Genomic DNA, 27,239 nt, shown 5'->3' with positions numbered 1-27,239 from the left:
AGCAAGACCAGATCGCCAACACCGGGGACTGAGGGTACGTTGTGGGGAGTGTAAGACCGGTCAAACGCGTTTAATATATGGTACATGGGGAGAGTGCAATTACCGTAACTATAACCAAGCAACAAGCTTATCAGTCGGCAGAGCCAATTCAATCCTGCGAAATCTTGCGGAATACAGTCGCCTAATACTTAGCCAGCGAGACCGTTGGCTAAAACCAGACGATATTCCGCAAGATTGAGCAGGATAATTGTTTTCTAATCAACAAATTGTCAACGAAAAATGTTTAACAGTTAAAAAACAATTGAATTTCGATAACGCGAACCTTCAAGGGAAATCGAAAAAGGTTTAAGTTATCGAGGGTAAAATCAGTAAGAAAATGACCTGGGCTGGGTTGTTCGAAGGCCGATTAACACTAACACCGGATTAAGAGTTGATCGAGGGTTTTGTGGAGTTCGATACTAGTCCACGCCAAAACTGGAAGACAGGAAATACAAACATAAAAACCTCACGGAACGTTGAAACACCTAAATCAAAATTCAGGCTAATCCTGGATTAGCTTAATCGTGCTTTGAACAACTCGGCCCTGGAAGAGAATCGTAAAGGGTTTATGTCAGCAGAAGGTTCCAGTTACTGAGGGTTGGAGTTATCGAGATTCAAGTGTTCTGTAGTTACGAAGCGCTTTGCAAGACTTAGGACGAATCTTGGCAACCTAATATACGTATATCGCACGATATCTGTTATGTGCGTATGACGGATGACAATGACTTTCTGACCATATCTGGGCATCGTGACAATTTGTTGAATTTAATAAATATGTATATCTCATTACATGCTAACACCATTTGTTATGAATAGCAAAGCGCGCAAGGTCTAAAAAAAGGTTGCATATTTTTGGACCCTCCGCGCGACTCTGACAAAACGCGTACATTAGCGTGCTCTGAAAGAAATAGGGGGAATGGAGGCGAAGTTTTGGTTTCAAAAGAGTGTATTAAAAGCTTCATGTCGATCAATATGAAAAAAGCTCAGATCGTCCGTCATTTCGGTTTGTTTGTCTGAGTCTTGACGTCACTCGCTCGCTTGGCTATTGCATGGTCGTCTGAGTCCACCCATATCGCAAAATGAGATGAGTTATAACGGGAAGGGGAGGGCTGGGGCATAACGAGCAGGTTTCAAGGAGGGGCCTGATGAATTTTAGACATGTAACCTTTCAACAGGTACGAACAAACAAAGCATTATTTAGTTACTATTCATGAGCAGCAGCGTAACCTGTTAAATAAGCCTACAATACAATGAGAACAATACGTGTTTGCTGTCTTTGTTTAGAACATAAAACACGAAATAAGGTTAATTCTACAAGTAACTAAAAACTTGGCTTGAAAATATTAAGGACAAGGCGAGAACTCGACGAAAACCGTGTCTTCATTCTTTTACACTCCGTTTGGCCACTGACCTAAAAAACCAAGCGACGCCACAATCTTAGCTAGGTCAATAACCACACAGGGTGCTAATACTTGATTTACTCAGGTACAACAAACAGGGTCGGAATAATCAGCCATGTTTCCCCACAGAAACACACATGATGTCCTCGGCCGTTTGGTGTGTCTGGTTCTTTGTTTTATGTTACAGTTTCCTATGAAGCATAGGGCCTTTTGCCAAGTACTCATCACTTCGCCGTCAAGAGGAGACTTCGCTACTTGTAAACTGACAACAGAAGAAAAGGAAAAGTTCCTGGCCGAACATAATAAATTTCGCGGAATGGTCAGCCCGCCAGCCGCCGACATGGAATATTTGGTAGGTGGAGACTAAACCACTGGATAATAACAATGAAATGCTTCTCAAAACACAGCAGGGGGGGGGGGGGGGGGTTATTGCGATTTTGATATTTATAGACATGGATCCATGGCTTTTTTCTCGAACTGGTTTTCGATGAAAAGGCACGCTTGTGAAGCTTTCATCAGTTGATACATAACTAACTATGGTTGATAGAATGTGCCGTGTGCACCGGGTTCACATCGGTTAATCGGGTGTCATAATATACCTGATTTGTTGGAGCAATTTTTCAAAATTACCAGTTAAAATGCAGTCCTTTTCTATAACAAGCAAATATACAAACAAACAAACAAACAAACAAATACAATTGAATTTGTATAACAGTATCTATTTGTCTTGTATCCTATCCAGGGGCTTGGGTGCCATTTACTCGAGCACGCCTGAACGCGGCCGAAGGAATAATTTTTTAAGTACAGTCAGTTATTTTAGGGAGTCAAGTTTGTCACAAACTTCAGTTTAGTTTTTACTTGAACCGTTCAGTTCCATTTTTGAACGAAAATGTTCCTGATCATGACACCAGCGATATCACAGCCCAAACATTTTAACCTTGTTGCTCGTGCTGATCCGTTTCGATCGCCCACCTTTACAATATGTTCCTTTTGCTTTGATGTTTATCAACTACCGAGTTACGCCTCGTCACTGATATTTCGCTTATAGAAAACTCGGGTCTAAGTTTGATTGTTCCTTCAAGTTCTTAATCTCTGAGAGCTACAGTCTGGATATTGTGTCATGCGCAGAGAGCGATCGCAGGCAAATCACAGTCGCATAGCTACAAAAAGTGATTCACTTCATGGAAAATGCGCGCGCACAATTTTTATTCTCGAGTTGAGTAGTATCAGAAAACAAACGGATGAGCTCAGTTAACGATTGTGCTTTCTGATACGTTGTGTGAATAAAAATCGTACAAAGCATCTCCATGCTGTAATATGTTTATTTCATAGGTGCTGATAGTTTTGAAAAGCAAAACATCGCCAGTCAACATATCCAGCTTGTTAATGAGCTATAACTTCATTGTCCAACAGATCAAAATAAGTACACAAGTTTATGGAGAAAACTTGACTGCAGCGTACAAGTAAAGTGCTTATTGTTCGAAGTTTCTTAGCGTCCTTATGGGGCTTGGAACTCGTTAAAGTCGCAATATATCCGCACATTTTGTACGTCAAACCTTGACTAGAATGCCTATTTTCGATAAAAGAGCGAAATAACACTTTATACTAGTTCTTATTCACTCCGATGTTTCAAGAAATAAAATGAAAGGATTTCTCTAAGATTTACGCACAAGCTAATTTGTCTGCTTTGTTTTTGTTGCATTTTAACACTTCAAAACTACGTCCGAAATTTTCTCGATTCAAACGCTCTTATAGAAATTCTACAAAGTTTGCAGACCTTGAGAAACTATGTCTAGTCCAGGATCCAGACGCATTTTCTAAAATTATCCCTCTATTACTTGAAAATCGGTCCCGTGTAAAATGGGTGGTGACGTCATTACAATGCTACGGTAACTTCGATTTCGATGAAACTTATCTCATTTGAAACTTTCATATTTCGTTAGTACAGCTGTATTGATCGATTTTCAGTCGGATTGTTTACGGTGGCACACATGTTCTTCAAAGTTGAAAGGTATTGTCACTCAAAAATCCGATCGAGCCACCTTAATAGGTTCTTATTTTCTGAAGAAAAAATTACATTGTTGCGTATTAATAGAGTTGTTAGTGGTATCTAGCCTTTTCTTTTTATATATATTTTTGATTGTATCAATAATATTTTTATTTTTAACATTGGCATTTACATTGCAACTGGAGTGATAAGGCTACTAGGTGTCTCCAAAGAGGATCCAGAATGTCAACTTATTTTATTCAGTTTCCGTAAAAGTAAACATTCTTAATCGATTTTTGAAAATAGGATCCTATTTCAAAATTTCAGGCTGTTCTTGTTTAGAGGGCGTCTAACTGTCAAATTTTAGCCTAACAGGTTCTTATAAATCAGATTCTTACTCGCAGGTTTTTACTTTATCTCACTTTGTGTTTTGTACGTTGCTCCTTTTTTTGGAAAGGCAAAAAAAGAAAAGGAACCCTCCGTCAATAGCGACCTGTCGTTTTGTTTTCTTTGCAGTGTTTGGGCTTCCCATCTTCAGTAAACAACAACCATGCGTTAACTGACACAAACTAATACGATTTTTGTTCACAGTGAAGTTTTGTCGTTCGCGTTTTTGATTAGACGAACGACGATTTTCAAGAGTGAATTGTCGAAGTTTGCGTTTCCTAGTGGCTATGGCTTTTTAACCATTTATATGCAATCGTGTTTTAGTGAGCAAATGGCAGTACTTATAAAGCTCGGGAAATACGATCTGTATTTATTTACTTCGCAAATGGCTTTTCTATGCGTAAGTTTCTGATTAAACTTAATTTATGCAAACGATAAAATAAAGAGATATAACCACACATTTGTTATATCTGCAAGTAGTGTAAACAAGCAACTAGGCTTTAATATCATACAGTAAAAAAATATATTTGCCATTCTGAACCCCTTTAAACTTAGATTCAGATTAATTTTAGAACACCGTCGAAGTTACTTTCTTTGTTCACAAAAGCAGTCTCTGACTGTGGGATAGGCTTTTATTTAAATACCTCTTTTGAGAGTAACCTAGGCTCGATTTCCATAAGAGCAACCCAGAGTTTAACTAATTAAAAATGTTCTGACAATGAAATTGCAAGGCTCCTCGAGTTTCAGCGAACGTGAATCTTGACGTAGACGCATAATAGGAGGATGATATGCAAATAAGTTGAACTTACAAGTCCTTTTTGTACACTGAGCGTTATGTCTATCTTCGTGGAAAACTGGCAAACTACAAGACCCACCTTCAAAGAAAGAAGTAAGTATATGTTCAACAATGAACTTTTTAGCGATGTGAAGTTTGTTGTCCAACGGGCCGACGGCAAATTGAAAAGTAAACAAGCGATTCCTGCTCACAAGTTCGTGCTGTCGATTAGCAGTCCTGTGTTTGAAGCCATGTTTTACGGTAAACTGGCGGAGACTAAAACCTCTATTGAACTGCCTGACTGTGAGTACGAGAGTCTGTTGGAGTTGTTTCGTTACATGTACAGCGATGAAGTTAACTTAGGCGGAAGTAATGTGATGGGAGTGTTGTATTTGGCGAAGAAATACGTGGTGCCTTCACTGGCTGAAAAATGCACAGAATATCTCTATTGTAATTTAGATCCATCTAATGTTTTTAGTATCCTACGCTCTGCTCAGAAATATGACGAGAAAAACCTAGTGGGACAATGCTGGGAAGTGATCGATTATAATACAGAAGAGGCTGTGAAATCAGATGGATTTTCGACAATTGAGAGGTCCTTTCTTGAGGTAGTAGTCATAAGAGACACTCTGAATATAAAAGAGGTGAATTTGTTCAAAGCGGTCAATCTATGGGCAACAAAGGAATGCGAGAGACAAGGCTTAACAGCAGATGGTGAAGTCAAAAGAAGAATTCTTGGAGAACGGATCGTAAAAGGAATACGTTTTGAACTTATGAAACAGGCTGAATTTGCTAAAATTGTCGTTGATAGCAAAATTCTGACACCAGAAGAAGTCATCACCCTTTTCAAGTATTACAACTCAGCATTGAATTCTTCTTTAGTATTTTAGAAGGTTAACATTCTACGCTGTGGTAGATTTGAGTTAGTATATTAAGAGACTGGTTTTATGAAGTGCAAGCCGTTACTATACCTTTTCTGTATGTTAAGATTGTAAACGTTCAATCTAGTCCTGAAACCATTACTTGTGGAATACCACAGGGATCAACTTTGGGTCCTCATCTATTCCTGCTTTATATTAATGACTAACCTAACTGCTCAAAAAAACTATCCTTTCGTATATTTGCTGATGATACAAATATGTTTTATACAAGTGATAATCTGCATCATCTTGAGTACGTCATGAACGAGGAATTAAAATTAGTTTTTAAATATTGTATCATCAACAAACTAAGTTGACTTTGGCTTGACATCGGTTTTTTATAGGTATATATATATATATATGAATAATTTTTATAAGTACATTAGTATGGCAATTTCTACAACTTCTGAAAACACAAGTGATATTAATCCTTAATCTTACGAGGAAACATGTGATTACTTGTTTATGACACCGAGGGCAAAATGTTCTGAAAATTGTTGATGCTATAAAAATGACTTCTGTACAGCGCGAAGCTTAATTTGGCTTGCGAAACGAAAACGTTCCTCATAATCGAGAAAATCTTGACGTTCGGAAGAGAATAACGCTGACAGTTGTATGCAATGAAAGGTATGAAATTCGTGAAAAAATAAAAAAGCTATTAACGTCTGAACAAGCGAACACTCAATATAAACGTAAGCTTAATTTTATTCACCTGTTTGCACGTTTTGAAGCTTTCCTCTACGAGCGGCTTCACATGTCAGTCGTTGACATAGATAACAGCAAACGACGACACCAAACAAACTTGTAGAAGTAATTTGTCCAATAAATGTGACCTTCTTTCACAGAACAAACTATATATGTCCTCCTTTATATCCTGGGTTGCTTGTGATGACTCTTAGCGATGACAGAAGTGAAACAGAGATGTCAGTTGCCGGCGGCCGGCCGCTACGAACGAATTTGAATCGTCGCACACTCGCAAGTGTCTGATGCAATTTTTGTACCGTTTTCAACTGTAATAATCTTCTGTGTCAGCTTTCGGATCTTCGTTTCAAGTTATCACCCCATTTTCATACCATTTTCATCACATATCTGCGGAAACTGAAGTCAAATTTCGAAAAGATCGATGTACAAGTGAGCGCTGTGTTTGAAAATTCTGCTCAAAATCCCGCCGCCTTGAAGCCAACGAAGTGCAGCGCGCTCAACCAATCAGAAACAAGCAATTTTCCTGTTTGTCCAATCAGGATCAAGTAATTTTGCCCGGGGCAATTATCAAAATTAAGGAAAAATGCCCTCTGTCTCAGCCAATCACCATTCAGTAATTTTGCCCTCTATGTTATAATTGTTGTAATACTATGATAACTATTTATGTAAAGCGCATTAGATCATATATGCATGGATTTTGCGCTATAGAAATAATAAAGTTATGTTAACTATCTATAAATCTTACTTAGACCTACTAAGAATAATTACAAGATAATTTCATCTACAAGACTAAACAGATATACATATTCCTAACACTTAGGAATTCTCAAATTTGAAAATGTGTTCAAATTCAAAGTGGCTCTATTTATTCATAAAATTTTAAATGTCTCAAGAAACATTCCAACAATATTCCATAGAACCCTTACTCAGGCCTCTGAAGTTCGTACCCACAATACCAAATTTGCTGCTAACTTGAACTTTCATAGACTGAGAGCAAATAACAACTATGGGACCTCTACTTTCTCTTTTGTTTCAACAACTTTTGGGAAACTATTCCAACAGATTTTTTTTAAAAAAAACTGCCTTACACTTCCTTTTACAAGCACTATAAACTATACCTTTTAAATACCCATTCTTACTCTTGTGCATAATTTCGTTGTATTCTGTTTATGATTTATTCATCCTTTAACAGGTTTATTCTGCATAACTTCGATATTCATATTCTATTGTTTCTAGTAATTGATGTGTCTTGTTTGTTTTTTTGAACGTGTCAGTGACCAACACGATAGCATATGCTTCTTTCGGTCACTGAGCACATTTTAGTTTGGATCTTATTATTTTTATACTTTGCTTCTTTTAATTAATGTATTTTCTGTAAATACTGTAGTGTGTAATATTGTTTAATATTTGTAAATAGGGTGAAATAATTAAATCTGAAAATGTGAATATGAATCTATTGGTTTTACTGTGGACAAAGACATAAAGTTGCTTGGATTGTGTTTGCTTGCAATTGGAAATGAAAACAACGACTACTCGGTAACCTTTACAATAAAGAAAGATGGCCAAGAACAAGCTCTTGTGTCTAAAGCAGTAACATTCCGTCCAAGTTCTTGCAGCACGCTAAAAGAAACTATTTCGGATTTGAAGTTTCGTTCGATTCTGCAGTTAAGTTAAAGAAGAACACTGGTTATCAAATTGAAGCTTTTTTAACTGATTCCGATTCGTGGCGTGGACGTGAAGGCAACAGCACTTTTGTCTGAGCTGGCGTGACCTTCCGATTAAAAAATAACATGAACAGCGGTGATGGTACTAGCACTGCAACTGGGCAATTTTCCGAAATACTGTTTTCTGTCTTAACCTAGCCGTATGAACTAGGTCACTGAGTAGCAGACTTTGGTCAAGGGACATTTCAAGCGAGACTGTTTTGTGTTCTGTTTTCTTTTCTTTTTTTCTTCTGTGATATACAATTATATATAGTGTGTTTCCTTAAAAATTAACGTACTCAATCAAGATGTAAACTGAGTTGGTTTTTTTATCGCGTTATTATTATCAATGATAAAGTTTTCGTTGTTGCAAATCCTCTAAATTCTAAAAAGGGAAATCGATTTTGTGTGCTTCTATTTAGGCAATCATAATAGTCTTAACGATAGCCTGCCATGCCGACCTTGCCATATACGTTTTCATCCGTAATAAGTCAGCTGAGGTGAGCATTGAGTGAGCGTTACCTGCTGCAGCCAAAAGCTATTCTCGTGGAACATGCTCCTCTGAAGACAGACAACATCACTTAAGTGTTTTGTCATTTCACTCTTTAAGGGTTAGGGTTCAAAGTAATAATAAGTTGTACGACATTTATGAATGCATCGATGCACTTTGATTCTTTTTATAACCACAAATTAGAATCACGTATCAAATGCACTTGTGTATAATGGTGTGTACAAAATTTACAATTTCAACTTTACGACTCCTTTTCGAACGTCAGATGCACTGATCTCCCTCAAAACACTCACTTCCTTTGGGAAGTTTCTCCCCATTCCTCTTCTTCTTTTTCTTCTTCTTCTTCTTCTTCTTCTTCCTCTTCTTCCTCCTCCTCCTCCTCCCCCCCCCCCCCCCCCCCCCCCCCCCCCCCCCCCTCTTCCTTCCCCTCCTCCTCCTCCTCCACCACCCCAGCACTACCACCTCCTCCTCCCCTGCCTCCTCCACCACCAGCACCAACCCTCCTTCTCCTTCTCCTCCTGCTCCCCCCCCCCCCCCCCCCCCCCCCCCCCCCCCCCCCCCCCCCCCCCCCCCCCCCCCCCCCCCCCCCCCCCCCTTCTCCTCCTCCTCCTCCTCCTCCTCCTCCTCCTCCTCCTCCTCCGCCGCCTCCTCCTCCAATAAGCCGAAGATTTTCGTACGACTATGCCCGGTGTTCACCGTCTGAAATCTCATACGCACAACTTACTAATCTCATCTCCACGCTTACAGGTTTGGGACGACAACCTTGCCAACTTGGCTCAGATGTGGTCGAATAAGTGTATGTGGGGTCACGGGTTTGTGCAATTCGGTGACCAGTATCCTTATTCCGTTACCTTCACAGGACAAATAGGTATTTATAGATCTTATTAAACATAATTATATAAAGTCGGACATATGTCTTCCCATATAAATGTCACTGTGCGTCTTTTGATGCCTTTTCGGTTAAGCATTTTGGTTTGACCGAAAAAAGGGAGATCACATGCTACGAATTGAAGTAACTCCGGGTGGCTTCTTAATGCTGGTGCTTTGCTCTCGTTCTTGAAGAGCTATAGGTTCTTATTAGCCGATAGTTGGCGAGGGGCGAAACCCCAAGCCAATCAGATTGCAACTATTCCATTATAGAATAAATAAAACCTATGTAATAGTCGGTCGCTGAGTGATGCCAAAGGTCGAAAGAAGGCCCTCGCAGCGCACGCTTGGTTTTTCGTAAATCCTTTACTGAATTCAGCGTACATTACCAAAATGTTATTTTTTACAATGTAAATAGACGAGTTAAAGGTTCTGATATTTCATTTGCAGGTCAAAATCTCGCTCGAGAGGTAGGCAAGCTTGCCAACCCAGAAGACCGCGTGGGAAGATGGTACAACGAGACCTATAGATACACCTTTAGCAAGTTCACGAGCCCAATGAGTTCGGCTGTTTGTACTAGGGAGCCATGTGGACACTACACACAGGTAAGATGCTTTGCATATCGTTCCTTCGTCGAGGAGAAACGAGGTGAGCTGGGACGAATGGAAAAGTAAAGCAGAGCACATTCTCGTGCCCAAAGCCGCTTGTCCCTCTTAGCCGGAAGAGCCTGGGGCAAGAGGAACAAGTGGCTCTGGGGATACGTGATTTAATTGGCTAGATCTTCAACAAAGGAAATTTAAATTTGGCAATCGACTGAACTGTTCAAAAATCCCAGTAAGGGATTCTACTACAGTTGATTCGACTGGCTAGATTTAAATTCTCTTTGTTAAAAATCTAGCCAATAAAATCACGTGTCTCCAAAAGCCACTTGTTCCTCGTGCCCCAGGCTTAGCCGGCTTAGAGGGACAAGCGGCTCTGGGGACGGAAATGGGCGGAGCAGAAGACGATGTATCAATTCTCTTCGTTCATCCCGAATTCACAGCTTTGCATTGTCCAATCATGTTGGTGAATTTATCAGTTGTTCAAGCCCCTTTTTTTTATTTATTCCAAAGGGGCGGCAGTTTATGTTATTTTATAAAACTCAAGCTGATACTTTGCTAGGTATTTTACTGAAGCAGGACCCACTTTTTAGCGTGTTGGACTCCAAATCGAGCAGTTTGGATTAGGCAAGACACTGAACCTTACAGTGCAGGCACACTGTTGGACCAACCTCACAAAATTATCTGGGGATTGGAAGGGGATGGGGAGGTAAAGGGACTAACTACTAGCTGGGACTATCATTCCTTCCGGGAGAGTAAAAATACTCCTAAGCGCTTCATGTCGAGTCACTGGACTCCGAAAGAGCTGCTGTGCAGCTTAAATTTATGTCTTCACTTGCCACGTTGTGTTTTTTTGTTGTGCTATCTTAACACCATTGCTGAACAATCAATATCATGGTATATTTCTTCTTTTTCTTTAGCTTGTTTGGGCGAAATCGAAGTACGTTGGATGTGCAGTTAACTTTTGTACCAACTTTCTTACTCAATATGGCCAAGGGGGCGGCACATATGTTGCTTGTGATTATGCACCAACGTAAGTACGAGTTTAGCGATATATTCAGTTATTTGTGTTGGAAAGATGAGAACGCTTACATACATACATACATACATACATACATACATACATACATACATACATACATACATACATACATACATACATACATACATACATACATACATACATACATACATACATACATACATACATACATACATACATACATACATACATACATACATACATACATACATACATACATACATACATACATACATACATACATACATATAACTTTATTTTTGTATTTTCGTTTCTGTCGGATTCCCGTCTCGAGCCCGCGGGTTTTGGCTTTGGCGGTTTTCGTGAAGATAGATTTGCTCTCGCGTAACTCTTATGCTTCCCTCGTGCGCTCGATCTTCTAACTTTTCACTTGCTTCGATAACTTGACAAGCACAACTTTAAACATGGACCAATTATTGGAAGAGCGCTTCTATCACAGATGGCGTATTTTGAAAATTGTATTTTAAGCTTTCAAAGATTGCTGCATTGTCAGTGGCTAAAAGATTTACGAAAACTATGAAAATTTTGGTTGCGCACAGCCGCCAAAATGGCGTCCGGTAATAAATTAAAAATATGAGACATACCGTATTTATTCGATTAAGCGCCCTGGGCGCTTATTAAATTTTTGAACCTTGAGAGTGGGCGCTTATTCGAGGTGGGCGCTTATTCGAGGCTGGGCGCTTATTAAATGTTCACGATTTTCAGCAAATAGTAAGTTTATTTTCGTAACAAAACAATAAATAATAACAAAACGTGAAGATATACCAAAGCAGAATTTTAACTGTTCATTGAAAGTTTCTGTAAAATACTAAGAAAACTCGGTCATGAGGGAAGTCTTCTTATTAGTACTTAGTCAATTTCAATAATCAATACTCCTCTTGTGCACTACAGTTTTCTTGTGGGGTGGGCGCTTATTCGAGGCTGGGCGCTTATTAACTTTTCCTACCTTCAGAGTGGGCGCTCATCCGAGGTTGGCGCTTATTCGACGTTGGGCGCTTAATCGAATAAATACGGTATACCCTTTTGTTGAGATCGGCAATTGAGCAAAGCTCTTGTTATTTCATCATTATCCCCGTTGCTCGCCTTACAAAAACAAGACAAAAAGGCTTTGATTGCAGGTGTTATTATCATACGCTATCTGGTCTTTGATGAAGACTATTCATTAGAGTATGTTTGTTGTTTTTTACTTCTAGAGGTAACATGATCGGTAAATATCCGTACAAGAGAGGAACTCCATGCACTAAATGCGCCTCAGGCAAAGGATTCTGCTACAAGAATTTATGCAGTACGTAGGAAGTTGTAAAGCGTTTAACACCCTTCTGTAATTTACCCACCCTTCGGTGAAAGCGGGTGGGTGAATTATTACCTACCCCCTTTCCCTAGAGGGACGTGCCACCCCCAAGTGACCAGACATAAACTATTTTATTATATAAACTGCAGTGGTATAGCGAGTGGTAGCAAATCGAGAAAAATGGTATCACACGTGTAGATAAAAATGATATCTACACATGTGTGATATCATTTTTGACCAATCAGCTCGTAGAGTTTGCCATGTTTTATTGTTCAATGAGGCAAAGTTTATCGATATAAAGTCGAAACATCTTCGGATCTTCCTCGGTAATCTTTGGCAATCTTCGGAATTTTTCGGAAAAGTTCGGAAAATGTTCGGAATCATTCGTACGATCTTCGGACAACATTTTAAAAATCTTCGGAAATCTTCGGAAAATGGTCTGAAATCTTCGGAAAATCGTCTTACGATTTTAAAAACATCGTAATTAGTAGGTTTATATAATAAACAGAATAATACATGGTTGCTTGGATATATGAAATTTATCTTCTCGTGTTCAAAACCGATATCTAGCTATCGATTTGAACACTCCAAGATAAATTTCATATCTCCGCGCAACCATGTATTATCCTCTATAAATAAGTTTAAATCCACAGTTTCCTATTCTGCAATAAAGCGTGCAACTCATACACAGGAGAATCCCGTACGTTTGAACAGCAGAATGTTGGCGCACGTCTCGTATGAATAGCGACTGCGAATGATTCGTACGGCCGAGTCTTGACTTCCATCCAAGTAAATAAATAATATTATTGTATAAATGTCGTTAGAAATTCTTTTCCCGAATGTTCCATCTTCTTTTAGTCTTGTTAAAGTGCTTCTTCAAACGAGAAGTTGTGTGACATTTCTGTAAGTTCATGTATCTTTGTAAATTCTAAAACCCCATTTACACGCGCAAAAAAACCGGCACGGCACGGCAAATTTTTGGCACCGTGCTGACAATTTTTGGGCACGGCACTCCCAATTATCGACGTGTAAACGTACCGGTCCCAAAAAAAATGTGGCACCAGTGCCCAATTTTTTAGGGGTGCCGAGACTACCTCCAGGAGGTAGTCTCGGCACGGGTAAATCGAGGCACCGTGCCGAAAACAAGTGTGACGCATGCGTTGTTTCTACGAAAATGGCGGCCACTGCGTCATTCTCGCCCCAAGAGACTTTGTTTCTTTTAGTCACGTGGTCGGCGAAAAGAGTACAAAAAGAGAAGTTCTGGGGGATAAGAATGCCACCGAGGCAGAAGATAAGAGAAAGCTCCCGCTCTAAAAAAATCACCGTAAGTCAGCCACTTCCACCATCACTGCAAAGAGCCATCCCTGGCCTCGCTCGCTCACCACGAGTCTCCCATAGCTCAGTGGTTAGAGCGTCCAACCGGTAATCTTGGAAGGTCATGGGTTCGACTCCCGTTGGGGGTACTCGGAAAATCTTTTTTCCGAGATTTCAACTTGAGAACACTTCTTCATTTACTTCACTTTATCCAAGTTGCCATTTCACTTTACTCTTCATTATGTTGAATGGTCGACAACTCGTTCCTTTCCGTTAAAATTCGCGTTTTGCACTGAAAGCACGATGAACTATCACAGTAAAACATTTTTCTGCCATTTCTCGGCAAGGAAACCGATGGAAAGTAGGGGTGCCAAGATAAAAATTGGTACCGTGCCTAGCAGGAGAGAACCTTCTTAATTTGGTCGTGTAAATGGGCAGTGCCGTGCCAAAATGGTTTGGTCACGGTGCCAAAAATTGCCGTGCCGTGCCGATTTTTTTGCGCGTGTAAATGGGGTTTAAGTGTCGCGAATTAGCTGTTCGCGTAGTATGCAGAGATCAGACAAATTATTTTGAATCAACTGAACCGCGTTCAATAGAATCGCTTACTGTATCTCAACCTACATATAATATTTTGGATCAACAAAAATAAGTAATTACATAGAAATTCTACGAAAATTATAGACTCCCGTACGAATAGCAAACTGAAGCCCGGGTACGGGTGCCGTACGAATAGCGGCACTGCGTAAGAATAAAGGTTAGTTCCACAAACCCTGCTTTAGAAGTTTGTTATGTTATGAATTTATTTATTCCGTATTCTTTCGTTTTCGCCGAATAACAGCAGAAAGCACTGAAAGCACATAAAACTAAAATATAATTCAAGCGCGTACAATTAAAGACTCAAGTAAGTTCAAGTAAGCTTTCATCGCGACCAGTTTGATGCAGTTTTAATTCATTTCAAGTAACATTCCGAGTAAATGTTGAATGGAACGATATCCATGTTTTTAACATTTTTCCAGTCCGGTGCGGACCGGTTTATCTGTTTATCTGTGTTCCTTCTCATGTGTTTGTCTCTGTGTTTTCGCTTTTTTTTCTCCAGTTCCTTCGCTACAACTGTGGTGGGCGCGAAAATTTATTTATGTGGTCCACCCTCAGTAAATTTTCATAATGATCATTTACGAGAATCATATCCTCTGTTTTAAACATAAGATAGACCAACAAAAGACATTAAACTAACGTCAATATTTCGTCCTCATGCATGGTGGAGTGTGCAACCATGTCGGGACGGAAGCGGGAGTTTACCGGTACAATCGTTGTTGCCACCCAATTCATGTCATGTGATGATTCCTTTGGGAGGTAACAATTGTTCTGTTCGTTCATACTCCCATGCCCTCAGTTACGTGTGACAAATTGCACAATTGTAACCTCCCAAAGGAATCATCACATGGTCTAAATTGGGTGGCAACAACGATGTAAACACGTTAGCCGAATTTGTCTATCAGAGCACGCGTTGTATCTGAGTTATTTTATAAACTAAGATAAATTCTATACTCTCAAACCAAGAGAAACATGACCTGTCTTATTTTCTTAGGAGATTGTACTGACTACGACAAAGATTGCGGTACGAGTTTGCCAAAATCAATGTGTTCTTCGCATCCAGAGTTAATGGAAAGAATGTGTCCTAAGATGTGCAACTTATGCAGTAAGTCGGACAACATTCGCCCATACCAACCATCAAAGTCGTTAGAAACCGAGAGCGAGCCATCTAATTAATATTGTTTTAGCATATATCGATCTTAAACTTAGAATATCACCAGAATTGATTTATTTTTTATCCCTATTATATTGAGATTCCTTTTGAGTCCCTAGTGAGTTCCCTAGTAAGTTCCCTTTTGGGTTCCATATTGACTTCCATAGTGAGTTGCCTATCAAGTTCCCTAGCGAGTTTCCTTTTGATTTCCCTAGTGAGTTCCCGTCTAAGGGCCTTATAATTAGTGGTGAGTTTCCTAGTAGTGAAATCTTTTTTACGTTCCCTAGTGAGTTCCCTTCTGAGTTCCCTTTTGAATTTCCTTCTGAGTTCCCTAGTGAGTTCCCTGAATATGACTAAACCGATTGTTTCTCAAACAGTTTTAAATCTCAATGCTAAGGTCCACATGAGAGCTTAAAATATGAGCCATAAGTGACTATATCTACCTCTTAACTATAAGGCGCGCTGGACCACTGAATATACCTTTGAGAGAATAAAATTTTGCTTTGTTACAGTTTCGATTCGCTCACATAGTACACTTGGGCTGCTTGTAGCCGGTCTGCCATAAATTTTTCAGCCAAAGATCCGCCACGGTTTCGCTTCTGCAAATGCCGATATAACAACTCGATATAATCTGTCATATGCGAAATACCGGTAACATAATTTTTTCACCTAGCTTTTCCACGAATTTCTCAGTGCAAGAAATCATTTTTAAAATACTTTTTTCCATTTATGAATTCTATTGTGAACGTCACAGTCACCCAATCTGTTATGTTTTTTTCCTCTTAGAGTGTCCTTTGAAATGTCAAAATGGCGGAACATTGAACCGCCAGAGCTGTGTTTGCTCCTGTCCTTCTGGTTGGAGGGGTATGGACTGTTCAGGTAAACTACATAAAGTAGGTTAAGCAAAATAAAATGCGGTAGTGTCAGAAAAAAGAAGAAAAGGAAAAAGGAAGAAAATACTCACATTCACATTCATACTGTCATTCAAAAGACACATTATTATTATTTGGCTGGTAGGGGTGGGGGGGGGGGGCTACATGACGCATAGAGTGAAGGATGATGTTGAGGGATGATGGACGTCGCTGAAGTGTAGGCGCGGAGGGAGAAAAACAAACTCAATGCTTAAACTGCGCAACTCGAAAGGAAATAGTAACTTCATTAAGCATAACCTAGTGACCAGCTGAGTCGACAATGCAAGGGCGGTCTAATTTTCGACAGACTGTCCTGTGAGCGCGCGCTAGTAAAATTTTCGAAATCACAAACCATAACTTAAAAAAAAACACTTTCACTAAATGTTTTGTTGAATAGATCGGCCTTTAGGTTATGCTAATTAAACAATTAGATGGCTCGCCCTCGGTTTCTATGGACTTTTGATGGTTTACTCGGGGCTTCGCACTTTGCCAACTATCAGCCGCGGGCGATACAAACCTCGAACTGGCCGTCAATGTGTTAAATATAACGCAAGACTACTTAAAAAGTGGAGGGGGACAGGGGGGCGGGAGCCCGGGAGAAAAGGGGCAGGAAGCAGGAGAAGAGAGGGCGGGAAGCGGGATTCCTAAGGTGGCTGAAACCGGGAAAAAACGATTGAAATTTCGCAACATTTCGTTAAATTACGCAATAGACATGGGACAAAGAGATGGGAACCACCACAGAAAGGGGCGGAAAGCGGTAGTAAAAGGTACGGGAGGCGGAAGGTTCAGACTCCCTTGTCCCCAGCTACTAAAAATGATGGGGAAACCCCCTTGGGAAATAATATGGCCAGATGTGGAGCACGCCGGTAAAAGAAACTTGCAAAGGAATGAGAGTAGGGCGAAAGGAGACCGTTTATAAGTAACGTTATTTCAGAATAGAACAGTACATGGTGAGAAATTCACACTCTATTTTTTGATTATTCATCAACAGGAGTCAATAAATACTTACTTTCTATTCCGTTCTTTTTAGCGAAGGAATGTCCGCCTGGTTATTATGGAGAAAACTGTGAAAGTAAGTATATACTACACTCTTTTTTTTTTTATAAGAATACAGTTTTTCCAACCCAGGCTGAGTATTCTTATTTTTCTGCCGATTTTAGGCTGAAAATATTCTTATGAACATTCTTAGAAAATACCGTTTGACATGTCCGTTTTAGCAAGTATTGGTTAATCAATTACAATTATTTGGTGTCCAGATCTGTATCATGTTACATTGTGCAAGTGTTGCATCGCTCCTTGCAGCCAGCAAGATCAAGATGTCGCGTCAGATAACACTTGGCCGTTTGGCTTTTTTAAAACAAAGCATTCCTCACAGGGCTACAATGATGCAATGAAGGAAATGAAAACACCTGATTCTGTTTCAACTAAAAACATAATTAATTGTATTGTATTTACAAATTTTCAACTCAAAATTATATTCTTTTCAAAAACATCAGCCTCGGGTTTATTCTTAAGATATTCTTAAAAATTCACAAATTTATAAACAAGATTCTTATAGAAAAAAAAATAGTGTACGTCTTCTTATCCGATGAACACCTCCCCGACGTAAACTTTGAATTAAAACCATAGTTATGATGTAGTATTTTATTTGTTATATAGGGTCAACTCAATGGAAGGAGAAATTATTGATAGCACAAAGATAATCCTAGAAAACCTTCCATGTTTATAGTACAGTCGCTTCGATCTTTCCCTATAACATCGAGAAAGGGGAATGACTTCCTTTTTCCGATTTTCCACGAAAGATCGAAGCTACCCGTCCAGAACGTGAAAAAAATAACGGTATATAACAATTTTTTGAAAGGAAGCGTTGCTTTGATTTAAAACTAAAAAAGGTACAACAGAAGTAAATAGTTCTTCAAGCTAAAAGGCTATGTCTGTTTTCAGTTCGTTGTTATGACCGTGTTGGAAAAGAAACTTGTGAGTGGCGAGTGGCGAATGGCCACGACTGTAAGGCGGCTTACATGAAGAATGACTGTGCGGCTACATGCGGATACTGTGGTAAGCATTGATTGCTTTCACTCGTAGTTTGACGTTGTCAACGGTGACAGGTAAAAAGGTTGCTCTTATTTCACAAAAAAACGGTATAATATTGGTACTCTTGTTGAGTTTTCGCACATTGTCTCGCGCGTGTCGAGCCTGAACTACACACGCATCCCGCGTGACTCGTATTTCATACTCGATCATAAGGCTTTCCACAAGTTGCTCGGCAACTTTTTGGCAACTTTTCATGTTTCGAGCAACTTTTTTCCCCTTTGAGCAACTTTTTCCCTCTCGAGCAACTTGTTGCATTCTGAGCAATTTCCAGACCGAAGATCTCCGAAGATTATCCGAGTGTTGTTCAAAGCAATACGATCTTTTCCGAAGATTTACGAAGTTTGCCGAAATTTTCGAGGAACTTCTAAGACTTTTAACTTCGGCTCATCCTGCATTAAAACATTACAAAAATCGTCAGCAAACATGACGTCATTGATATCTTCACGATTTTTCTCAGTTGAAGAATCCTTTTATATTTAAAAATGTTCTCCTAAATATGTTATTTAGATACTTCTTGCTTAAAATTGATAACCCTGCTTAGAAATCTTCCCCTCAAAGGGAAATTAGCATATATTTAGAGAAATTCTCTTGATTAGAAGCAGCGTTTTGGATTTTTTGGAGCAACTTTCGAGCAACTTTTATTATCAGAAGCAACTTTTTTGGATTTTTGGAGCAACTTTTCAGCAACTTTTTGAGAAATTACGAGCAACTTTTTGGGAAATCTCGAGCAACTTGTGGAAAGCCCTACTCGATCATCACGCGTGACAAATGTGAATAACGTTTCGATTCACGCACAACCAGTGTGAATCTGTGAAAATGAGAATCGCAATTCACTTCTGATAAGTGTGAATCAAGATTTGCGTGTAAAGCAAGTCGGCATTTGATGGTCAGTTGAAGCAAGTATTGCATTGAATAAAAAAAAATGGCCACTGATCGAAGACAAGTTTTGTGAAAATTTGTGTTCGTTTTGTATGCGCTTGATCTGTAATGCTGAACCAAACTTGAAGCCAACAAGTAATTTCTTGCCGGTCAAATACTTCTACCGACAACGGGAATGTCTATCAGCCAGTCTGTCTAATTAGAAGTGCTGTTTAAAAAGTTGAGTTAAGATAGAGTGATTATGTTAAGCGTTAGCTTAGAATCAATATATTTCGTACTTTCTGAACTCCTGTATTTCTAAACAAACACGCGTTTTGGTTGAAGCATCGTTAATAGACGGCATTGGTTAGCAAGCCCGGCAAACTTCAAAGGAGCAAACAATAAGCCCAGGATTTTGGTTGTAAGGTCCACGACCGTGCACATCTTTTGTTTTGCTCTCATAAACTATGCATGAGTTACGTAAAAATAAGTGGAAAAGTGGTCGCAAGTCAAATACTCGGAAAAAGATTTTCCGAGTTCCCCAACGGGAGTCGAACCTATGACCTTCCAGAATACCGGTTGGACTCTCTAACCACTGAGCTATGGGGGACTCATGGTGAGCGAGGTCGACTCCCGTTGGGGAACTCGGAAAATCTTTTTTCCGAGTATTTGACTTGCGACCACTTCTCCACTTATTTTCACTTTAATCCAAGTCACCACTTATCATGTATGATTTACGTAATCCAAATGTTTTCATTGGTTAATTGCATGAACACACGTAACCACGTCACCTATTGTATTTTGCCAGGTTTTGTGCACGGTCAACCACAAAAATAGCGAACAAAAACCTATAACAAAAACTTTGCCGGGCTTCTTAACCATTTCCCTCTACTAACTATGGTTGAAGGAAGCTTTCTAGAAGGTAAACTTGATGACGTGTATTTTACCTTTAGACGACGGCAGTAAAACTACTACAACGCCAGCTCCGGTGACATCAGCACCAACACCACTTCCGGTAACAGGTAAGTGTTCTCATATTCATTGATGACTGACGAAGAGTTACTTTAGCCCCTAGTGTTCCCGAAGTGTCCGCCGTGGGAATTGGGGCTGACAGAAAGTTTAAAATAAATCACATTATTTAAGTGTCAATGTATTTAGCACTGTTGTGCTCACTAGACACTGTAAATAGATAAACAAATATTATAAATCGAACAACTGAAAAACTTGTTATTTATTTACCCGAACTGGCAGGAGGCTGATCTCAAAGCGTGGAGGAGTTGAATTTGGGACGACCTAACACAAATCCAATGGGACGCGCGGTGGCCTCATAGTTAGTGCGCCGGACTCCAGATCGAGCGGTCCGGGTTCGAGACCTGGCCAGGGTTACTGTGTTGTGTTCTTGGGCAAGACACTTTACTCTCATACTGCCTCTCTCCACCCAGGTGTATAAATGGGTACAGGTGACATAATGCTGGGGGGGGGGGGGGGGGGTTACCCTGCGATGGACTAGCATTCCATTCAGGGGGGAATAGAAATATTTCTGGCTGATTAATGCTACAGAAACCGGGATAAGCTCCGGAAGTATGGGCCACTTGGCTCGAGGCTTCCCCTTTAACACAAATCCATCTGATGGCAGGGAGGTAGATTTAAACCCGGGACCAACGGATTACACGTCCTGCGCCTTAGGCCACGCTGCCTCCTATGTCGAGGATTGTTTGCTAAGTAGTACTGATTGGGAAGTACCGACTAGAACTCTGGAGATAATTTTTCAGTAATAAGCTAGATTTTTTATCTGGAACACGAAAAATAGGCATTTTTGTCAGAAACCTTTTCGATCTGAAACGTGAAAGCAAGTTAATTTCAAAGAGGAGAAATTTATGTTCGTGATATTAATTGATCTATTCCTGGGTCAAGTTAAGGTTACAACTTAAATAAGTGCAAGCCACGAACTCGACTTGCGTTAAAAGCAAAGCTTCACCCTAGGCTTTATTTTTTTATTAACAGTTTATCCCAGCGCTGCTCCAACATCTCCAGTAGAAAGCTATCCAACGCCAGCTGCCCCTCAAGGTATGCATGAAAAACGTACAAAAATTATGTAATGTTTAATTAATGAGCAGCAGTGTTTTATCAAGTTTAAAATACGAGGCGCAGCCGAGTGTTTTAAACTTGATAAAACACGAACTGCTAATTTATTGAACGGCTTAAAAATCTTCTGGTGTAGATCAACTCATTCTTGCACTAATATTTAGATTTGAGGTTATTTTGGCCTGGAAAATTGGACGTAAAGTTTAGCCGTGTCTTTATCAGATATAAAGACACTCATTAAAATTAATTTCTTTTGTATTTTCTTTATAAATTATTAATGAGTTTTTTAAAAGAATATCAGAGCATTAGATATTCGCTCCCTGATTTTTAAACTAGAGATGTATTAATTGAGCAAGGTTACAAGCTCTATATTCACTCTAAGAATTGAGTTAATACGCTCGTCCAAGACGCGGTTTTCGTTTGAATGTCTAATGAAACTAGGAGTTTTTACTTTAGTTTTTCGTTTGCTACACTCCCTACTTTTGCAAATTAAACTGCTCTAACCCTAAAACAGTCATAAAAAAACATCTTCTCAATCAATCACAGGATTAAAAGCCAAAATCAAAGTTTTGCTAATCAATCCATACGCGCTTTCTTGAAAATGACAGCAGCTGCGTTTTATCGGTGTGAGTTGTAACTCCTTCTGTTCGTTTGCTGGGTCATTTGTGTTTGATGTAAATTACGACAGTCGTTAAATATTAAAACGGCTCAAAGGAAAGTCACTAAAAAAATCCTAAAAATGTCAGTTTTCAGCTGACCCCAAAAAGCCCAGGGCGTGACAGGCGCTTATGTCTTTTTCTCACGGGGCCGGATTTTTGTGAAGGGGCCAGCACGACTGATATTAACAATTTAAGAATAAAGTTTTTTTCTGCACAACTTAACGTAGTTAAAGTAGCAACAAGACTTAAGCACATACCACATTAAAATACACTTATCTATCTACATTATAAATTGTTTTTGTTACATTTTTAGTGTGTTCAGCTGACCTACATCTTAGCTGTAAAGGATGGGCGGCTGTAGGCGAATGTGAAAAGAATGTGTTATGGATGACACCAAATTGTTGCGTCAGCTGTAAATATCATAACGCGCCAACAGGTACAAAGACGGCTCGTTCGACCCGTTCGTTCGTTCGTTCTTTTGCTCGTTGTTCGTTCGTAAATTTCATGGTTCAGTATTCATGGTACAATTGCTTTTTACCAATTCTTGTTATGTTTTTGTTTTTGGTGCCTTTTCAATACAACCTTTTTTCCACTTTGAGGAAAAAAATAGCTTTAAATCATATCCATTATATTATGGTACCATTCAGATGCCCCAAAGCCCGATGCAAAATGAGATAATAATATAAAGTAACAAGATAAAGTCAGTAAGCAACAGCACTGGATTAGCGCACATTTTCATTACAATATCACACTTTAACCTCACGAAGATTGCGCGCGTGGTTTTCATATGAATATATCAGTATTACTGAGAAAAAATTCTATTAAAAAAGAAAGGAAGTATTACTTGCTTTGCAGACTGCATTGATACATCTCCAAAATGCCCCTTGTGGGCCTACAATGGGGAATGTGAGGGAAACCGAGTGTGGATGTCCAACAAGTGTAGAAAAAGCTGTAATGTGTGCGGAGGTGAGTTCAATAATTATGTGAAAACTCATAAGACGTGGGACTTCAAAAGGTCCATCAGGGTGTATCGAGTCCCTTAGAATTTGTGAGTAATAGTGCTACTTAAAATCCTCCAGAAGATTTTTTTAAGGCTCTGTTTTAAAACGAAAGGTACTGGATCGATACTGGAATTATTTCCCAATACCTTGTCTCTATAGCTGCGCGAAATTCTGCCGCAGTTTTGAAGTCTCCTATATCTTAGTTATTATACTACCACTTGCAAAAGCCAAGTAAATAAATTCATATTACAACCAAATGGAAATTTACGACGTACCCTGAGCTTTGCCATCTTAGCTTCATTGTGCACAGGTAATTTATTAACAAATAAACGCTTCCGTCGCTGTACGTAGATTGCAAGGATACAGACGCCAAATGTCCTTCTTGGGCTTTGCTAGGCCAGTGTAGTACGGAAAACAAAATAACAAAGTGCAGACATAGTTGCGGCTTGTGCAAAGGTGAGGGTTCAACTTAGAGCACTGTTGTATGTTTTACTTTGCGTTTTCTTTAGTGTTTTCCTGAATGCTTACCGTTACGGGACATTCAGGAAACAAACTAGCTCTTCCACAACCACGCACAGACTTTTAAAAGCCGAGAAGATTTCCATAAAGTGGTGCTCAGTTGTGGAACAGCTTACTCCTAGAATTACAGCAAGCGAATTCCTTAAGTGATTTCAAGGCATAGTTGAGTCGCCACATTTTTAAAGTAAGTTTTTAAACACGGCCTCCAAGAATAGCAGAGTCTATTATTTTGATTTTTATTCTGTTGAACTTGTAGTTAGGTAGGTAGGTAGTTAGTTAATAATAGTTTTTCAGAAAGGCTGATGGGAATACTGTGTTAAAATAAAATTATAATATCATCATATGATAGTCAGCTGGGTCAGCTGCCGAGCTTTGCAGAGCGTGCATTATGTTACAGACGAAACGAAGCTTGATTTGTGAACTCATTAATAATAAAAATGGAGATTTATTGACCTGTGATTAACATCAGGTCCCTACTAATTTTTTAACCTTGTAAAGATAGCGGAGCTCCCGGAGGCCCGGATGGCCGCAGAGCAGAGCACCATACCCATAGAAAATTAACAGACCCATGCTTTTGGTTTTTCATGGTCATCATGGCTAGAGGCATAGTTCGCGGGCGCGTGCGCCCTAGCGACGACGTCGCTTTTTATTATTATTATTTTTTATAGTATATGACAGACACAATGATTGCCCTGCCTGGTCTGCTCTGGGCGAATGTAAAAAATCCAACTGGACATGGATGGCGGATCATTGTCCTCGGAGCTGTGACGTGCCTTGTGAGTTAATGTAATAAACTGTAAAACAGCGAAGACTGATCTACGTGTAATTTATCCTAACAGGAATAGGTAGAGGTAGGTTAAGTGTGCGTTCGAGCCTAGTGGCCCATCAGGCTGGATAAGCCCTGGTTACCGGCCCGAGCCCCAGGGGGGAAAAGGAACAATGATGATGACGTATCATAAAGCAACTAGGAATATTTTTACTCTCCCTCGGATGGAATTCTAGTCCATCGAAATCCAGGTTACACCTCAGCATTAAAATCGCCGGTTAACCCATTTATACACCTGGGTGAAGAGAGGCACTATGAGAGAAAGTGTCTTGCCCAAGAACGCAACACAGTGACTCAAGCGAAGGCTCGAACCCAGACCGGAGTCTAGCGAACTTACCCGTCCATTAAGCCAACTACCAGCCTCCCATCCATCTAAATGCGTGACCACTATAAACAACATTTGCATTTTTGTCTTACGTTTAAAATTACTTGAACACCTATCAATAACCCTGTAGCTGCCCCGTGGCTGGATGAAGAAGCCCCTAGTGCATTTAGCGTAATCAGGTGCAGCTCATTATAGCGTATATGGGGCTCGCCCGTGTGTTTGACACGTGCGACGAAAACGCAAACGAAAGGAAAAACATGTGCGAAGAAGCCCAACGTAAACGCAAACGAAAGCTTAGACGCAAGAAATGCAAATATTTTCATTTTGTTGTGCTTGCCTTTGCATTTCACACGGGTGAACCAAGGCAACACAAACGCAAGCGCAAACGCAAGCAGGTGAAGCGCGACTTGTCCGCCCTCCTGGAAAAAGACTTCAACGTACTTTGACTGCGTATCTCGCGTTCCTGGCCTTGCGTTTGTTGTTATGCGTGTGAACGTCTCTTGCGTTTTTGCGAGAACATGCGTGTAAACTAGGCCTAGGCTTCAGTCAGCAAAATATAATTACCCACGGACATTTTACCTCGGATATTATGCTTATAACAGCCTTTGTTCTAGTTTCAGAAGCCTCCTTTTGCGGTGGAAAGACAAATGGTAATTACCAGGCCCCTACTACGTGCCTAGGATACATTGCGTGTTCAAATGGCGTCACAAGTCACGTGGCCTGTCCCGCGGGAGAAAAGTACGACGCGGTTAAAAGATTTTGTGAGCCAGCGAATCGTGCCATCTGTAAAGTGCTTACTCCCAGTAAAAAGTCAACATCTTGGAATGTGATCGCAACGTTGAAAAAAAGCATTTTCCCACATCAAAAGAAAATGTCTAACATCAGTGAACAGAACTAAAATCAAGTTTAAAATACAAAAATAAGGCTAATGTTATTTTTAAGCGAAAAGAGTACTCAGTTATAAACCAAGCTTATTTTATCATATTATCCTTTATATATAAAAATCTTGTTTAACATCTTGCAAAGCAATTTAAGACATTTAAGTTTTTGTTTTTAACTTTTAGCTATGAAGATAAGCCGAGTTGTTACACCTGACATAACGAAATGCCATGTAACTTCTTAGGTTTTTGTTTTCTTTCTTTTTTCTTATTAAAATAAAACAAACTATATCGTAAATTAGTCATTGTCATCTGTCATTTAAGAGGCAGGCGACCCATAAGGCCTCAACGTCAGTTAGATTGCAACGTTTAATGTTAAAAAGATCGCTTTTTGCCTTATTTTAAGTTAAGGATAGGCTTTACAGACCGGCGCTTGACTCCGATCTCCACCACACGGCATGAAGCGACTAGGAGTATTGCTACTTCCCCTGGATGGATAGCCAGTCTATCACAGGCAACCCACCAGTATTTTATCAGGTTGCCTTAACCGATTCATCAGTACTCATCTATACTCCGAGGTGGAGAGGGGTACTGTAAGACTAAAGTGCCTTGCCCAAGAACACAACGAACAAAATCAAACCACTGATTGATTTAATTGTACTAATTTGTATTTGGGAGGGGGTGTACGGGGTAAGCGTGTCTGTGTAATTCAGTCAAAAATGTGTGCTACATTTTAGAAGGTCTATGCATTTTAAATCGAACAGCGCACACAAACATAAAGTCCCCCGGGGGTTCCCTCCTCCCCCCCGGCCCCCCAAAAAACCCCAAAACACACAAACATAAATATTAACATATTAGGTTTCGCTCGTCAATAAGTCATTGGAAGGGATCAATCGTTATTTGGGAAGCCTGGTGCTTCTATGAGTTTGTCACTTTGCGGCAAACCGTCCGATGCTGCTGTTACCGGCGCCGGCGATAAAGCAGCATGTGGAACAAGAGAAAATTAAAACGACAAATCTCGGAAAGATTGCAATGTAAAGGCCCGTTTATATAGGACACGACCACGCACGCGAACGCGGCGTTCTCAAATTTAATTGCGTATAAGCAATATGTATGAATCCGTTTATACCATATGCGACCACGAACAGGGCTGGAATTTGGAATGTGCGCGCGGGAAGTCGCATGGATTGCCTCTGGAGCGAATTTTTATGCGATGGTCGCACGAACTCTTTCTTGTGAACCAATCAGTTCTTTCGTTTTCGTGTAAGTCGTTCAAGGATTCACGCGGTATGCTTAAGCCAGGTTCTCATATGTTCGCCCCGATCGTTTCTGTCGCATCGATCGTTTGCAAATACTGAGCCCGAGACAATCGTAGGCGATCGAAGCGATTGAAAGTGATTGGGGGTTCTCATATGATCGTCCCGATCGCCTGGTATGAGCGAAGTCCTACGACAAACAATCATTTTAGTCCTAGATCCCATACAATGGCAGCCTTCAATGAATTAAAAGAGCAAAACTCGTGGCCTCCCATCTTCTCATTTATGCATTGCTGTTTTACGGCGAAGAAAGGAAACTTTAAGCCTACTTAGTTTTGTTTTTGTGTGTTTGTGTGTTGTATAGTTTGCTATGTAAATGATAAGTATACGTGACCTTCTTATAAATTATTGCAGAAGTACATAATCTAGAAGTCCTCATCTCTGGTAATGGGTCTTGTGCTATCGGATTTGCGTGTGTGCTATTTTTAGAACAGGCCTCGCGCGAGACGCGCGAGAAAATTA

At 39.9% G+C, this 27,239-nt stretch overlaps 1 protein-coding gene and 1 pseudogene across 2 annotated transcripts; both read left to right on the top strand.

The window, feature by feature from the left end:
* Positions 1–869: 869 nt before the first annotated feature.
* On the top strand, positions 870–25,756 carry LOC144646174 (uncharacterized). 2 transcript variants are annotated; one of them, XM_078505716.1, is made up of 16 exons: positions 870–1,791; positions 9,172–9,292; positions 9,742–9,896; positions 10,811–10,923; positions 12,147–12,238; positions 15,147–15,257; positions 16,092–16,184; positions 17,247–17,288; positions 18,161–18,274; positions 20,122–20,190; positions 21,173–21,235; positions 22,226–22,348; positions 22,768–22,878; positions 23,265–23,369; positions 24,101–24,208; positions 25,198–25,756. In XM_078505716.1, the coding sequence occupies exons 1-16, from the start codon at positions 1,555–1,557 to the stop codon at positions 25,479–25,481; spliced, it is 1,941 nt and encodes a 646-aa protein (XP_078361842.1). In that variant the 5' UTR covers positions 870–1,554; the 3' UTR covers positions 25,482–25,756. The 2 variants fall into 2 exon arrangements, with proteins under 2 accessions (XP_078361842.1, XP_078361843.1); XM_078505717.1 differs by lacking the exon at positions 870–1,791 and adding an exon at positions 4,484–4,702.
* Positions 4,648–5,660, top strand: LOC144645800 (BTB/POZ domain-containing protein 6 pseudogene; annotated as a pseudogene).
* Positions 25,757–27,239: the final 1,483 nt, after the last annotated feature.

The sequence above is a fragment of the Oculina patagonica genome, chromosome 3, assembly GCF_052425735.1.
Source record: "Oculina patagonica isolate OP01 chromosome 3, crgOcupat, whole genome shotgun sequence".
NCBI lineage: Eukaryota > Metazoa > Cnidaria > Anthozoa > Scleractinia > Oculinidae > Oculina > Oculina patagonica.
Note: the sequence above shows the minus strand (reverse complement) of the source record. Positions and strands in the feature narration are given on the sequence as shown.